This window comes from Leucoraja erinacea, chromosome 20 (assembly GCF_028641065.1).
Source record: "Leucoraja erinacea ecotype New England chromosome 20, Leri_hhj_1, whole genome shotgun sequence".
Taxonomy (NCBI): Eukaryota; Metazoa; Chordata; class Chondrichthyes; order Rajiformes; family Rajidae; genus Leucoraja; species Leucoraja erinaceus.
Genome location: NC_073396.1, coordinates 23,276,432 through 23,292,664, shown reverse-complemented (window position 1 = coordinate 23,292,664; position 16,233 = coordinate 23,276,432). Strand labels below are relative to the sequence as shown.

Here is a 16,233-nt window from a genome sequence, read left to right as displayed (position 1 = left end):
ACCAAGCTAGGCTTATTTGAGTTTGAGTTTAGATTATTGTCACATGTACCGATGTACAGCCAAAAGCTTTTGTTGTGCTCTAACTAGTCAGCTGGGAAGGCAATACATGATTACAATCGAGCCATCCACAGTGTACAGATACATGATAAAGGGAAATAATGTGAATAAGGTTTAGTACAAAATAAAGTCCAGTAAAGTCCAATCAAAGATAGTCCAATGGTCTTCAATGCGGTAGATAGTAGCTCGGGGCTCGCTAGCTCGGGACAACTCTCTAGTTGTTCGTAGGATAGTTCAGTTGCCTGATAACAGATGAGACAATAAAATCTGGAAAAATAGCCTTCCAAACCCAGAATCTGAAGTTATGTGCGTTTTCACACTGATGTGAAAACACACACCTCCATACAGACCTCGTCGATGGGAGAGGGGGAGAAGAGGGAGTGGCCGGGGTGTGACATGCCCTTGATTATGCTGGTGGCCTTGCCAAGGCAGCGCGAGGTGTATAACGACCTGCAGACATTGGGTTACAAAAAAAGATACAATGCACTAATATTTAGCTTAGTGCGGTGTTTTACTTTTCACCATCTTGTAAAATGTATGTGATTTATGTACAACCTAAGTATTAATTGTCTTTGTGTGTTGTTTGAGTCCATGTGTTTGTGATGTTACTACAGGTACAAGCAAGGTTTTCACTTTAAAAAAAAAAGACACAAAGTGTTGGAGTAACTCAGCGGGTCAGGCAGCATCTCTGGAAGACATGGATATGCAATATTTTGGGTCGGAAGCCTTCTTCAGATTATTTAGTCCAGTCATGTTGCAGGAATGATGCCAAGAAACTGCTTTCGTTAGACTCTTTTATTTGAGGCGTTGTTTTGCAGTTCTGGTCGCATCATTACAGAAACGATGTGGAAGCTTTGGTGCATAAATGGTGCTGTGGGGAAGACGTGGGGACATGTGGAAGAATTTCACAGTGCTGTGCATATGTGGCAATAAAGAACCATTTTGCTTTGGAAAGGATCAGAGGAGGTTTACCAGAATGATGCCTGGATTAGGGGGATCTTTAACATCTGTACTTTGGTTCTTGATTTCCTTACTCTGGGCAAAAGGCTGCGCATTTACCTGACCTATTCCTCTCATGATCTTATACACCTCTATAAGATCACTCCTCATCCTCCTGCACTCCCCTTGTGCTCCAAAAAATAGAGTCCTAATCAAACCTAATCAAGAGATCAATCTCTCCCTGTAGCTTAGGCCCACGAGTCCTGGCACCATCATTGTAAATCTTCTCATCACCCTATCCAGGTTAACAGCATCTTTTCTATAACAGGGCGACCAAAACTGACCACAATACTCTAAATGTTGCCTCACCAACGTCTTAAACAACTGTAACATAACCTCCCATGAGGGTCAATCTGAAGAAGGGTCCCGACCTGAAACGTCACCTATCCATGTTCTCCAGAGATGACTCGCTGTTACTCCAGCATGTTGTGTCTTTTTCTTAGTAAACCCGCATCTGCATTTCCTCGTTTCTACAGGTACTTTATTGTGCTCTGTGCCACGATAGCACCATCTGCAGGCGATGGCCTGAACTGCAGCTGCTTGACCACACAAGACAATGAATGGGCCATATAATAGGCAGTGGTTCCAAACCGAATGTTTGGAAAATTGTAGTACACATTTGCACCTTCATGTCCCAACATGTCCCATCTACACTAGTCCCACCTGCCCGCATTTGGCCCATATACCTGCAATCCCGTCCTATCCATGTACCTGTCTAAATGTCTGAAGAACGGTCTCGATCCGAAATGTCACCCATTCCTTCTCCCCAGAGATGCTGCCTGGCCCGCAGAGTTACTCCAACTAAATCTAAATGTCTCCAACTTGTGTCTAAATGTCTCTTAAACTTTACGATAGTACCTGCCTCAACTACCTCCTCCGGCAGCTTGTTCCATACACCCATCAACCTTTGTGTAAAAAAGTTACCCCTCAGGTTCCTATTAAATCTCCCCCCCCCCCCCCCCCCCCCCCCCCCCCCCCCCCCCCCCCCCCCCCCCCCCCCCCCCCCCCCCCCCCCCCCAATGTCCCACTCCTGTAAACCTATGTCCTCTGGTTCTCTATTCCTCTACTCTGGGCAAGCGAGACTGTGCGATAACCCAAACTATCCCTCTCATGATTTTGTACGCCTCTGCTTTTCTTTTCACAGTTCCGTCACAAGGTGAAGTTTGAAGGGATGGTTCCCTTGCCCTCCGGGTCATCCAGAGATTCCAAGTCCACCTGCCTCCACACCGCCAGCACCATCTCCGACATCTCCTCGTCATCTTCGTCCAGCGCCGGGTCGACCGCCGCGGATGCCTTCCCGTCGGCCGGCCTCAACAAGGCGCCGCAAATCGAGGCCAACATCCACCGGCTGCTTCCACTTTTCGAAACCCTTCTTGAGCAGTTCGATAAGGTGAACAGCGCGACCGAAGATGTCTACCAGGCGGAGTGCAAGCTTAAGCAGGTGCAGGAGACAGCGCGGCAAAGGAGGATTAACACCAAGGCGGAAGAGTTGCTGGCGGCTTATCGGAGGATGAGGGCGAGCAGGAGGCTGAGGGACGATCGGCGGCCATCCCCGCGCACTCTAGGGGACAGGGCAGCGGTCAACGACCCCCAGCCAAGGGCCAGCCAATTAGAAGACTGTGCAATGCCCCTGCCACCTCGAAGAAAGTCCAAAACGTCCAAAATGCCAGACAAGGTGTGGCAACAAACGCCCGGCGATCACCAACGTCACTCAAACCCCGATTAGTTTTGTTTGGCAATACCGTACAGCATCCAACCAGTACGGGGCCCACCGAGTCCATGCCAACCATTGATCACCCGTTCACACTAGTTCTGGGTTATCCTACTTTGTCATCCACTCCCTATACACTAGGGGGCAATTGACCTACAAACCTGCACATCTTTGGGATGTGGGAGGAAGTCTGCATGTTCGCAAGGGAGAACATGAGGACTACACACAAACACACATACAGGCAGCACCTGAGGTCAGATTTGAACTGGGGTCTACAGCGCTGTGAGGCAGCAACTCTATCAGCTGTGCCACTATGCCACACTGTTGGGGCTGTGCACTGCAGGGTCAAGACAATGACCCTTCAATTCCATATAACTTCAAGAGATGTGTCACTCCACACAGCCCCTCTCCATACAGTGGATTGAATCACATATGTTGACGTCGTAAAAAGATATCACTGACCCAACTTGTTTGAGCATTGACGGAAGGTTGGATTATCCCCGCATTCATTCACACGCCTCCCCTCAACACTTAATGGCTGAGACGTTACAGCTTAATGAAGGCAAACGGGCACTAACAGTCACCAAAACTGGCGACTCTATCGATGAACGTCGTTCGTTGCGCCAAGGGACAAGTTATTCACGAAACGGGTTAGAAGAAGCCGTACAAAGGACAGACATTTTATAAAAATGGTTTACTTTATATGTATTAACAAGCACTTTAAAACTGAGGGTAGTTCAGAAGGAGAGATTGTACAAACTTGCTTTTTTAGCCATGCACCAGAAAAGGGTGCACTTATTTAAAAAATGCTATTTTAAATCATTTAATTTGTTGTTTGATAAGTGAAGAGGAAACAGCACACAGTTTATTTTACGAGACAGTATTTTTTGCTTAAGTTACAATAGTGGCATTCTTGTTAGGGAATGTAAAACAGGCAGATTGGGATTAATTTCTCACCGTAAATAGAACATGTTCTGATCAAATAATAATCCCTGCACGGCGGGGAGGAGAGTGACTGTAAATGATTATAAAATGCACACAAATCAAGAACCCTGCACATTTACCCGCTCCTGTTACGTGCACAGCTGAAACAAATAGCCGTGAAAAGATTAGTTTACTACAGCTCATAAAAGTAAGCTGCGTTGTGAATAATTACAGTGAAATATGTATCGTAACAGTCATAAAAACAGGCCACAAGAAACGGATTAATTGTAAGAAGCAGATGCATAGCAGTAGAAAATAATTTTGTGTGGATGTCACAAAGCAGTGGAATTTGATTTTTAGTATAGTTTAGTTTAAAGATACAGTGTGGAAACAGGCCCTTCAGCCCACCGAGTCCGCACTGACCAGCGATCCCTGTACGCTAGCACAACCCTACACACTAGGGACAAGGGACTATTTACAATTTTTACCAAAGCCAATTAACCTACAAACCTTTATTGGAGTGTGGGAAGAAACCAGAGCACGCGGAGAAAACCCATGCAGGTCATGGGGAGAAAGTACAAACTCCGTACAGATAGCATACGTAGTCAGGATCGAAGCCGGGTCTCTGGTGCTGTAAGGCAACAACTCTACCGCTGCTCCTCTTTAGAGTATCTATTTATCTTTAGGTTACAGCACAGAAATTAGTATTTGCAGTGAAAATATACAAAATGGTTATTTTGGTCCAACATTTACAGGGTCACAAGAGCATTAGAGAGGAGAGAAATCTTTCCATGAATGTGCTGATCATACTGTTACGTTATCATTCCATCTGGTCAGGCATTGATTGAATTTGGTGTAAGGTTCAGGCACAATGTAACCAAACACTAAATGGTCTCATGCTTTGTTTAGTGAATGAACACACTTTCATAGAGAATTCTACCCTTCTTCTCCCAATCACCCAGGGTGTAGCTTACAAAATGCGTTCAGCTTAGAGCTACAGCGTGGAAACAGGCCCTTCGGCCAACTGGGCCCGCGCCGACCAGCGATCATCATTACACTCATTCTTTCCTACACACTAGGGACAATTTACAGTGGCCAATGAACCTACAAACCCACACGTCTTTTGGAATGTGGGAGGAAACTGGAGCACCGGGAGGAAAACCATGCAGTCAGTCGCAGGGAGAACATGCAAACTCCGTACAGACAGAACCCGTGGTTAGAATCTAACCTGGGACCCTGGTGCTGTGAGGCAGCAGCTCTACCATTGCGCCACTGTGCTGCCCAAATATGAAGGCACAAAAGTAATTCATCATTGCTACCCAACTTTGGAAAGTCGGTCTGGGCAATGTGTGAACTTCAAGCACCTTTCATTTCCTGTGGCTTTCTTTCTCTGAAGAAGCATTAGAAGTTGAAATGTCACCAAGTAGTTAATGGTATGAACACCAGGGGAATTAACAAATAGGATCCTATCAAACTTGTTCCTCAACTACTCTGGAAGTGTTCACCTGCTCTTCCCAAGTGCTGGAAATGAGATAAGCCCAAGTCATTTATTTTCTTGGAACAAATTACTGAATTTTATATTTTTCGTCACAGAGGGACACTGTTGACAAGTCTCCTTCCTATCACATAGGTTCAGCGTGAGCCTTTAGGCTGCTTATCTGAAATACTGCAGGATATTCATTGTAAACTTTGATAAATATGCCAGTTTTAAGGTTGTGTATTATTTTATTATAAAATGCATATAATGTGCTTTAAGTGCCAAATGCTGATTAAAAGAGTACTACAGATGGTATGTAGAAGGTTAGTGCTTACTTACTGAACTGGTATTCCAAGACGGAGCAAAGCTAAGTACAAATCTTTCTGTGACCGCTGAGTAATTAAATACATCTGGAATTAAAAATGCAATCAACTAGTTCACAAAACAACAAATATCCTACATGAATAGCAATTTGCCATGCAAAATATTCTTCATTATCATCACTGACTTATTCTTAGTCAACAACGCACCGTCTTACCATCTGGTCAATTTACACATCAGGGCACTTTAAAAATAAATAAGCTCTCGAATTTGTCTTCATTTTTTCCTCTATGCCTGTGTGCAACTCCAGACCTTAGTAACTTGGTTGACTTTAACAGTCCTCTGAAAATGTCTGGTGAGTTATAGAGTCATAGTTTTTTAAAGGGCAATTGGAGACAGGCGTTGATATTAGTTAAAGAGTGAAGAAAGTTAAAGTAGACACAAGGAATTGCAGATGATGGTTTATGATAGATGACGATTGGGTTGGAACCCTTCTTCAGACGGATTGTAGTAGAGGAGGAGAAAGCTAGAGAAGAGGTGGGTATGGGACAAGGCCATGCAAGTGATAGATGGATACAGGTTAGGGGAGGAGGGGGAGGGATAAGCAGTTTGGTGGACAATGACAAGAGATGGGAAGAAGAGCTGTGACATAATGAGAGAAGAGCAGGTACTTCCACAAAGTTTAAGAAACATTTAGACAGGTACATGGATAGGACAGGTTTAGAGGGATATGGGCCAAACAGCCAGATGGTACTACTGTAGATGGGACATGTTGATCAGTGTGGGCAAGTTGGGCCAAAGGGCCTGTTTCCATGCTGTATGACTCCATGTCTCTGAAATGCGTGAAATGTGAAGCCAGAGGAAGGGATATAGGTGGAAGGGGAAAGGGAAAATGGGGCAGTTTAGAAGGAAGAATGGGTGTGCAGAAAGTTGAAGTGATGTTGGCAATCCTTTTTCGATTGCATCCCTCATTTAGTTAACTGAATGTTTCTGATACATCATGTTCATCCAGTCAGGGCAGAGAGAAGTGACAACAAACCTCCAGGATGATCAGGATAGTTTGCTGCTTAAAGTCTGGTTAGAATCATCTTTCCAAGCTCCAAAACCGGGCGGCATTTCCAACACAAACTGGAAACTTTCTCCAAGGTTTGTGACCCAAAATGATCGGAGAGTTGGACTTCGGAGAGTAGCACAGGTCTTTGTATCAAGAGAAAAATACGTCAATTGCGAACAAGGTAGATTAGCCTAGCTTAGGTGTTCAAACAGAATTTGCAATCACTGTAACTTTGTTAAGTCTTGATGTGCAAAGATTTTTCTTGGGATGTAATTAATAGTTTAGTTTACCGATTCAGCATGAAAACAGGCTCTTTGGCCCGCTGTGTCCATGCCGACCGGCAAACTCAAAACACTAGCATTATCCTATATACTAGGGACAATTTACAATCTTTACTCAGTCTGAAGAAGGGTTTCGGCCCGAAATGTTACCTATCTCCTTCGCTCCATAGATGCTGCTGCACCCGCTGAGTTTCTCCAGCATTTTTGTGTACCTTCTATTTTCCAGCATCTGCAGTTCCCTCTTGAACAACCTATAAACCTGTTTGTCTTTGGACTGTGGGAAGAAGCCAGAGCACCCGGAAAAACCCCACGCTGTCACCCTGGTCTCTGGCGCTGTAAGGCAGCAACCCTACCATGCGCCACTGTGACATAATATTTTAATCACTTTTCTATACAAATCCTACATAAATCACACACGTCATAGACAATATTTGAAGGGCAGTGAATTGACACGAGTCCTCATTTTCGAACATTAGTGACTTCAAGGACAAATGTAATCATCCATTCCATCCACCAACCACCCCTCCCTCCACCACTGCGCACCGTCAAGGCAGAGTTAATGCACCGTTAAACCATGTGTAAATAATTGTAATCTTTATGCCAGAAACATTTCCGATGCACTGAAAGACAATGTCAAATAAAGTTTTGACTGCTTGAGAGATAGTTGGTGAATTAGGGTTGAAATTATTTATTTGAGCAATAGGGAAACAAAGTATTTTACTCAGTTATTGTATTGCAGTTGAAATATAAAAATAAATTAATCGCTTTCTCTTTTCCTATTTTTACACCTTTCTTTTGTACAAGATTTCTCACTTTGCATACATTTTGTGCCCCTAAGGACTAAATAAAATAACACTCATCATCATCATCTGTGATTTAGTCAAAGGGAGTTGGTCCTATCCACCTCACCTGTGTAGACTGTTGGCTTTGTAATATTCTAGACTTTTTCCTCATCATTCTCTCTCCATACCTGCAACATTGGTCCTTTCTTAACATTGAGCAAGTTGGCTGTAAAATTCTCAGCAACTGGAAATACAGTTGGTCCAGGGTACTTTTAGTTTCGAGACACATGGATAGGACAGGTTAAGAGGGATATGGGCCAAATGCACACAGGTGGGACTAGTGTAGATGGGACATGCTGGCCGGTGTGGGCAAATTGGGCCAAAGGGCCTGTTTCCATGCTGTAAGACTCTATGACACAGCACAGGAACAGACCCTTCGTCCCACCGAGTCCAGCTGACCATTGATCACCCGTTCACAATAAATTTATGTTATCCCACTTTCTCATCCACTTCCTAAACGTTAGGGTCAATTTACAGAGGCCAATTAACCTGTAAACCCGCATGTCTTTGGGATGTGGGAGGAAGCCCGAGCACCCGAAGGAAGCCCACGCAGTCAACATGCAAACGCCACACAGACTCGACCCATGGCCAGGATCAAATCCGGGTCCCTGGCGCTGTAAGGCAGTAGCTGTGCCACACACTTCAAGACAGCCTAATATCTGGTCACGTTAGAATGGGAACTCGCTTGCATGGACACAGATTGTGCAGGGGAATTGCCAACTGCTGACTAGGCAGCTGAGCACTGGAAAATCCTTCATTGTGTTATAAATACCAGTTATGATTTTTGCAGATTTACAGGTAGAATTTTACATGTTCTACTCCCAGTATAGTTGGCCGACCAATTATCCACTCAGCTTCCAAACTCACATCAAGTCTCAAACACCCAAAGCACCTTGATTGTAATCATGTATAATCTGGATAGCACACAACAAAAATCTTGTCACTGTACCTCGGTATGCATGACAACAATAATAATAAATTAAACTAAACAATACTTGACAACCTAAGATAGACACTAAGTGCTGGAGTAACTCAGCGGTTCAGGTAGCATCTCTGGAGAAAAAGGATGGATGACGTTTCGGGTCGGGACAATTTATTCCCGACCAAAAAGTCACCCGTCCTTTTTCTCCAGAGATGCTGCCTGATCCACCAGGTTACTCCAGCACTTTTTTGTCTATCTTTGGTACAAACCAGCATCTGACGTTCTTTGTTTCTACATAATACTTGACGATCAACCTGGTCAAGTAACACCACAGTTTTTAAAGGAATATTCCAAATCGCTCCATAGCTCTGCCTTTCCTTTTCTATCCTTGCTTTATTTTCTATCCTTGTTTTATTTTAATGTTTTATGTATCATTCTCAACTGTCACTGTATGTCATGCTGTCGCTTGTGGGCGGAGTACCAAGGCAAATTCCTTGTATGTGAATACTTGGCCAATAAATGTATTCAATCTCCTCCAACCGCTGAAGCAGTGATGGAAATGGGGGGGTACGCAGGGGGACGGTGTTCCCTACTCTTCAGTTTCCAGCCTCCATAAGATGGAGAGTGTGGAGGAAAGTGGCGCTGTAAGGGCAGTCCACGTCTTTCACCAGCTCATTGGAACTTTTCCCAATTCCATAATGACTTGGCCCCTCACCTGGCGTCTCTCCGCCGTAAACGGAGTCCACCTCCTGGACGCTCAACTCGTAGACCACCCACTCCTTCCTGAAGTTGATATCAAACAGCTGTAAACCGCTGGTGGGACTGTGAAGTTTCACAAACTCCAGGTCAAAGTAGCGAAGGTGGTTGTTTACAACGTGGTATCTCCGTCTACGTGGCACGAACTGGAGGAGGCCGTAGGTTTGAAACTTCAGGCGAGGTCTCAGCGAAGCGTAGTTGGAATCCGAATCCATCCTTTCGATCTCTCTCACTCACCTCGGCATTCCCAGAATCATTTGGCGTTTTGCAGGGACGGCTGCATCTGCGGTTCCTTCCTGTTGGGGTGGGGGGAACCCTGGCCCGTGGCGGCTCCTGGTCCGTTCCCTCTGCGGGTGCCGCCTGACTCACTGAGTTCCTCCAGCACTCCAGTGTTTTTTGTTTGGCTCTGGAGTTGAAGGTGGATACGGGGGGGCTGGGGTGGCTCAGCGTGACGGGCAGCGGTTCTGGGGAGTGGGAGGCGTTTCGGGTCGAGACCCTTTTGACAATCAACCGGGCCAGGGATTGGAGCAACGTTTACAAACCTCGGCCTCAGCTCACACTCGTCCGCTCGGACCCCGGCATCCGCTCCTCCCGCCGGCCCTCTCCCTCCCTTCTCTCCTCCCCTTCCACCCCTCCCTTCTTTCCTTCCCTCCCTCCTTCCTCTCTCTTTTCCCTTCTTTCCTTCCTCTATTTTCCCTTCTTAGGCTGTGGCCGAGCATCAAAAATGTGTCTAGAAATCAGTTTTCGTGACCCAAGTCACCAAACCACATGACATTTTCCACAGATTTAGATGAAGTATAATTGAGAAGGAAGTTATAACTCATCATTGCCGATAGTTGCACATTAATTAATTAAACTAATTAGAAAATGAGATCGAGAAAGTAAGCGCCATCTAGTGGCCAATGCCCATATTACACGATGGGCAGCCTATTTCCGTGTTGCAGTCCATTTCGATTTAAACTATATTATTATACCTATATATATATATATATATATATTATTCATGGCAGGGGAGACCATCCCCTGTGGAGGGTCAGGCAGAGGCTACAAAATAAAACATCTCATAGTCATTAAGTCTGCATGGACTTCAATTCATAGCATTTCAACCTCTCCTTAATGTTAATGAGAATAACACTTACCACCATAGATAAATTAGTTAATGTTCTATGTTTCACACACACCAATTAATTCCTACATAAACATCAGCCATTTCTTACCATTTCTCACTCCAATGGCTGCCCATAAAGTGCAATGAATAGTCCTCCGTTTTTCTCCCGTGGTCGGGGCCTGGAAACGGCCGCTACGGACGGCACTATGTACAGCCCCCCCCCCCCCCCCCCGCCCACGGAGATGATCCGCGGCTCCGCGTTCGCGAATCGGCCGCTTTTTAATTGAGACCGCGGCTTCACTATGTTAAATACATAGGCCCCGCGATCGGAGCACTTTTTCCCGGTAAGTTATCGCAGGCAGCTCCGAGATTAGATGGTTAAGTCTTATTACTCTACAACAAGCTGGCATTAGTGAAAATGTTTAATTTACCTTGCTATTGATACATATAGTTTAGGCCCTGAACTTCATGAATGATTTAATAAGTGAATGAATGGATGACTGAATGAATGAATGCATGATGAATGAATGCATGAATGTATGAATGCATGAATGAATGAATGCATGATGAATGCATGAATGAATGAATGCATGATGAATGCATGAATGAATGAATGCATGAATGAATGAGTGAGTGAGTGAGTGAGTGAGTGAATGATGAGTGAATGAGTGAGTGAGTGAATGAGTGCTTGAGTGAAGGAATGATGAGTGAATAACTGAGTGAATGTACAGCCTCTAAATCTAATTTTTTCACATTATAAAGGGTGCAATTAAATTAATTAAAGTCCATACAGATTAATTTTCATAAATACAGACTTTAGATCTTACCTTTCAGTTTGAGTTGATTCACAAAGTTTCACAACTTTGTGTTGCAGCACCTCAGCAGGGACTTTGCTTTCAAGACTTTCTTCCACTTCTATCCACTTAGCTGCACATTCTTCAGACTTCTTAATGCTTTTCTCAGTCAATTCAATTACCCTGATGCAAGTTTTCACGACATGTATTCCACAGAACTTTCATCGGAATCTCCAGTAAACCAGGCATCAGTGAAGTCCTCTCAGCCATGTTGTGTGCTAACCTGAAGCAAAGCGCGTGATTGGCCAACTGGCATGTTAAACGTGCTTTGATTGGACTAAAAATCCCCAAAATGTTTCCGTTTTTTCTCTAATTTAATAAAAATGTGCAAGTCTTGTTCATGACGAGTTTCAGGGGTGATTTATATAATTTTTTTACACAATATGTGAAAATTTCATGTAGTTTGGTGACTTGGGTCACGAAACACTGGATTAAAGCTCCTCAGCCCACAGCCTAAAGCAGACGATGGCTGCAGCCAACAGAGAGAGAGAGAGAGAGAGAGAGAGAGAGATGCAAGAAAGCAGCTATGACATATAATACACAATAAACTATATTATAAATACACAATAAACAAGTTATGATTTCTTGTACTATTACATGGGTATGACCGCACATAAAAAAAAATCCCTCCCCCTTTCTTCCCAACCTCACGGGCCTTAAAGTACCCCTATTTTGAGTGAACCCATTTCCATCACTGCTCTAAAGGTACGTCCTTTCATCCTTTTTTACCAAGCCAAAATTAGCCCCCAAACTTGTCGTCATTGGAGGAAACCAGAGCTCCCGGATAAAACCCACGCAGGTCATGGGGAAGAACATACAAACTTCGTAGACAGCACTCATAATCAGGATCGAACCCGGGTCTCCGGCACTGTAAGGCAGCACCTCTACCCTGTGCCACCGTACTGTAATCCAGATTTCTGAAAGCAGGATATCTAAAAATATTAATCTGCTACTAGCAACAGAAGTGCCATCAACAGCAGACTTCTTTACCAGTGGTAAGTCTGCATACCCTCTCTCTCTGCCCCTCCCCCAACCCGAGTCATCCTGCTGGTTCCACTGTGTGAATCCATAGACCCCTTCATTATCACCTCTTCCACAGCCAACAATGGACCATTGTGGGCTCCACCTTTCCTTGGTCATCGGTGCCGGCTCTGATTTGTTCCGAACCTTTTCATACCTCTAGTTTCCCTCTCCCCTGATTCTCAGTCTGAAGAAGGGTTTCGACCTGAAATGTCACCTATTCATTTTTTTCCAGAGATGCTGCCTGACCCGCTGAGTTACTCTGGCTTTTTGTGTCGATCTTCGGTGTAAACTAGTGTCTGCGGTTCCCTCCTGCACAGCAAGTCTAAATGACCTTGTTACAATAGCTCCAGTTTAAATTGACATTACCGATCAAAGATTCAAAGAAAATTTGACTCTGCAGGGTTGAGGTTTTTAAAGCAACTCATGAATTATTTTCAAATGAAATTTATTCATTTTTAGTACATCATTTCAACACTGACACTTGCATTTAAAAATTGTGTGAAGTTTGACAACACGTCTTCCTTTACAAGGTAATTGCACAAAGAATAGTTATTGCCGGATCAGAAGGGAACTGAATGAGAGGTGCTGTCCGAAACCCCACTTACTTTCATTCGTCAACTCACATCCGCTTGGTAGGGTTGCTCCTATCACGCTGACCCAAAGAATGAGTGATGTTCATGACCTCTCAATGCTCATCAGGGCAGTGAATGGTCATTTATTTCAATACATCCCCCATCAGATCCATCAGAGTCGTTTTGGAGAGTGGAGAAGGAGGAGAAGGAGGAGGAGGGAGAGCTACATCCATAATCAACAAGAGACTCCGCTTGTTTATCTGTGTCTTCAAAGGGGGTTGGAGTCCAACCAGCCCACCCTATTCGCGGAGGTCAGTTGAAGCAGCATTTTCTGGACAAACAGTGCAGCGGTAAATCCTATCCTACCCCCACGGCAAACTAAACACTGTTTTTGGCTTTCGTCACAGTATGGCGTACGTATTGCACAGTTTCGACATGCGGGAGACCGCTCTAAACAAAGTCTGTGAAATCGTCCACGGTGGACATCAGCCGCTTCCTCTGGCCAGTCTCGCTCCCAGCAGACTGTGACTGCGACAGGTGCTGTGGGAGGTAATGGTGGTGAGGGAGATGCTGCTGCTGTGCTTGGTGGTGGTGGTGGTGGTGATGGTGGTGGTGGGAGCTCTTACTCTGGTTCGCAGCGTGCATGTGTATCAGAGAGATCCCGGCGTTCTGACGATACTGCAGATCCTCGCATACCTGGGCAAAAGGGAGAAAACCCCCCCATCATTTCAAGAATAAACTTTATTTGAGCAAGAGCGTGGAAACAGGCCCTTCAGCCCAACATGCCCATGCCAACCAACATGATGCCCCATCTACACTAGTCCCACCTGCCTGCACTTGGCCCAGGTTCCTTCAAACCTATCATGCTCACGTACTAGGAGCAGGATTAACCCATTCGGCCCATCAAGTTACTCAGCCATTTAGTCATGGCTGATCTATCTTTCCCTCGCAACCCCATTCTTAGGCCTTCTCCCCATAACCCCTGACACGCTTACTATCCTATCCTATCCATGTACCTGCCTAAATGATCCTTATGTCTTATGAACATGAACTTTATATGGTGAAGATGCAGAGTGCAGAATATAGTTCTCAGCATTGTAGGGCATCAGTTTTAGTTTAGAAATACATGTGGAAACAGGCCCTTTGGCCCACCAGGTCCGCAATGACCAGCGACCCTTGTACATTAGCACTATCCTACACACAAGGGACAATTTACAATATTTACTGGTCAATTAACCTACAAATCTGTATGTCTTGTAGTGTGGGAGGAAACCGGAGCACTCGGGGAAAACCTACACAGTCACAGGGAGAACGTATAAACTCCGTACAGACAGCACCCATAATCAGGGTCGAACCCAGGACTCTGGCGCTGTAAAGCAGCAATTTAATTTAGTGTAATTTACAGATACAGTGCGGAAACAGGCCCTGCGGCTCACCGAGTTTGTACTGACCAGCAATCCCTGCACAATTAAACTACACTAGGGACATTTTTTACATTTATACCAAGCTGATTAACCTACAAACCTGTGCGTCTTTGGAGTATAGGAGGAAACCAAAGTTCTCGGAGAAAACCTAAGCAGTTCACGGGAACGTACAAACTCCGTGCAGACAAGCACCCATAGCTATGATCGAACCCGGGTCTCTGCCGCTGTTTAGACCACAATTCTACTGTTGCACCACCATGCGTGTTCCATAGACAAAGTCCAATGCCCGCAATGGGGTAGAGGTGAATCGGGCATAACCCTAGTTCATGGAAGGACCTTTCACAAGTCTGATGACAGAGGGAAAGAAGCTGTTCCCAAGTCTGATGTGCTTTCAAGCTTCTGTATCTTCGGCCAGATTAGAGGAGGAAGAAGGAGGAATGATCGGGAACATTTATAACAAAAAACTAGCTAATTACCCCTGAAGGTGTATGCCAGAGATCGTGCCCCACCCTCCATGAGCTGAATTGTCTGCGTGTTTGTATAACCTCCCCGCCAATCTGCCTCCCTTTTCTCTGCCATGGCAAATTCCACACTTTAAGCATTTCGGATCAGGATGTTTCTCCTGAACTTCAATTTTACGTTCATGTCCGGGAACCCAGTTATCAATACCTTGGATCGAATACGTTTGATCTGGCGTAGCCTCGCTAGCCACTTGCTTGCGTAGGCTTCTGAAGGAACTGCACTTTTGTGGTGTACAAGAGAAGCCATCTGCAACAAAGGAACATAAAGCATATATAGTAATTAGTAAAAAGTCAAAAGTGTTTAATCGTCATATGTACCGTAAAAGGAACAATTAAATTATTTTTTGCAACAGCAGAACTGGTCAGTAAACACAGTAATCATAGATAACATAATAAAGTGTACAGGTGATCGCTGGTCGTCGCAGACTCAATGGGCCGAAAGGCCTGTTTCCATGCTGTATTTCTAAACTAAACTAAAGTCAAAGATTAATAGGAGGGTTGTCTCCCTTGAAAATGGGTGGGGTCTGAGTACACCATCTCCAATCACAGACCATGACTACTGTCGACAACTCTACCGAGATGTGGGTTGTAATGGTTGTAATGGGACAGTAAGGAAAGGTAACGATAAAAGACATATCTTAACCCAACTTCAAAGTGTAAAATTCCTCAAAACCAGGCGGCTTCTCCACTCTGGATGCACGTTCGGTACATTAACCTATAATGAGCGTTTGATGACGCTGGGCCTGTACTTGCTAGAGTTTGGAAGGATGAGGGAACACCTCATTGAAACTTACTCAATAGTGAAAGGACTAGGTAGAGTGGGTGTGGAGAGGATATTTCCACTAGTGGAAGAGTCTAGGACCAGAGGCCATAGCCACAGAATAAAAGGACATAGCTTCATAAAGGAGATGAAGAGCAATTTATTTAGTCAGAGGTTGGTAAATCTGTGGAACTCATTGCCACAGACGGCTGTGGAGGCCAAGTCATTTGATATTTTTAAGGCGTAGATTGGCAGATTCTTGATTAGTAAGGGTGTCAGGGGTTATGGGTAGAAGGCAGGAGAATGGGGATAAGATGGAATGATAGATCAGCCACAATTGAATGGGCTAGAATGAGTAGACAATGGGCCGAATAGCCTAATTCTACTTCTATAACATGAATTTATAATCAAAAAAAGGAAAAAGAAATAAAACAAAATTAGTGCAAAACAAAATCCAAAAGTTCCTAGTAAAACCACAATAGATTGTAGTTCAGTTGGTGTTTGTCATGTTTGAGAGCCTGATGGTTTTTGGAAAGAAGCTGTTCATGAACCTGGAGGTCACGGTTTTCAGACTCTTATACCTTTATCCCAATGGAAATGATCATCAAAGCTATGCATCACGTTGAC

General features: G+C 44.6%; 2 protein-coding genes across 9 annotated transcripts in view; one reads left to right on the top strand and one right to left on the bottom strand.

Annotated features, from left to right (window-relative positions):
- Positions 1–7,600, top strand: part of pkd1a (polycystic kidney disease 1a) — a gene marked incomplete at its 5' end in the record, with an annotated part of 103,056 nt that extends 95,456 nt beyond the window's left edge. Inside the window, one exon of the mRNA XM_055651913.1 lies at positions 2,201–7,600. Within this exon, the coding sequence (XP_055507888.1) occupies positions 2,201–2,782 (582 nt within the window). The remainder of the gene's footprint in view (positions 1–2,200) is intronic.
- Positions 7,601–12,757: 5,157 nt separating this feature from the next.
- Positions 12,758–16,233, bottom strand: part of tsc2 (TSC complex subunit 2) — a 92,443-nt gene continuing 88,967 nt past the window's right edge. For all 8 annotated transcript variants that reach the window (XM_055651658.1, XM_055651659.1, XM_055651660.1 and 5 more), the window contains 2 exons: positions 14,995–15,093; positions 12,758–13,597 (listed from right to left, as the gene is read on the bottom strand). In XM_055651658.1, coding sequence (XP_055507633.1) covers positions 13,352–13,597; positions 14,995–15,093 — 345 coding nt within the window. In that variant the 3' untranslated portion in view covers positions 12,758–13,351. The remainder of the gene's footprint in view (positions 13,598–14,994; positions 15,094–16,233) is intronic.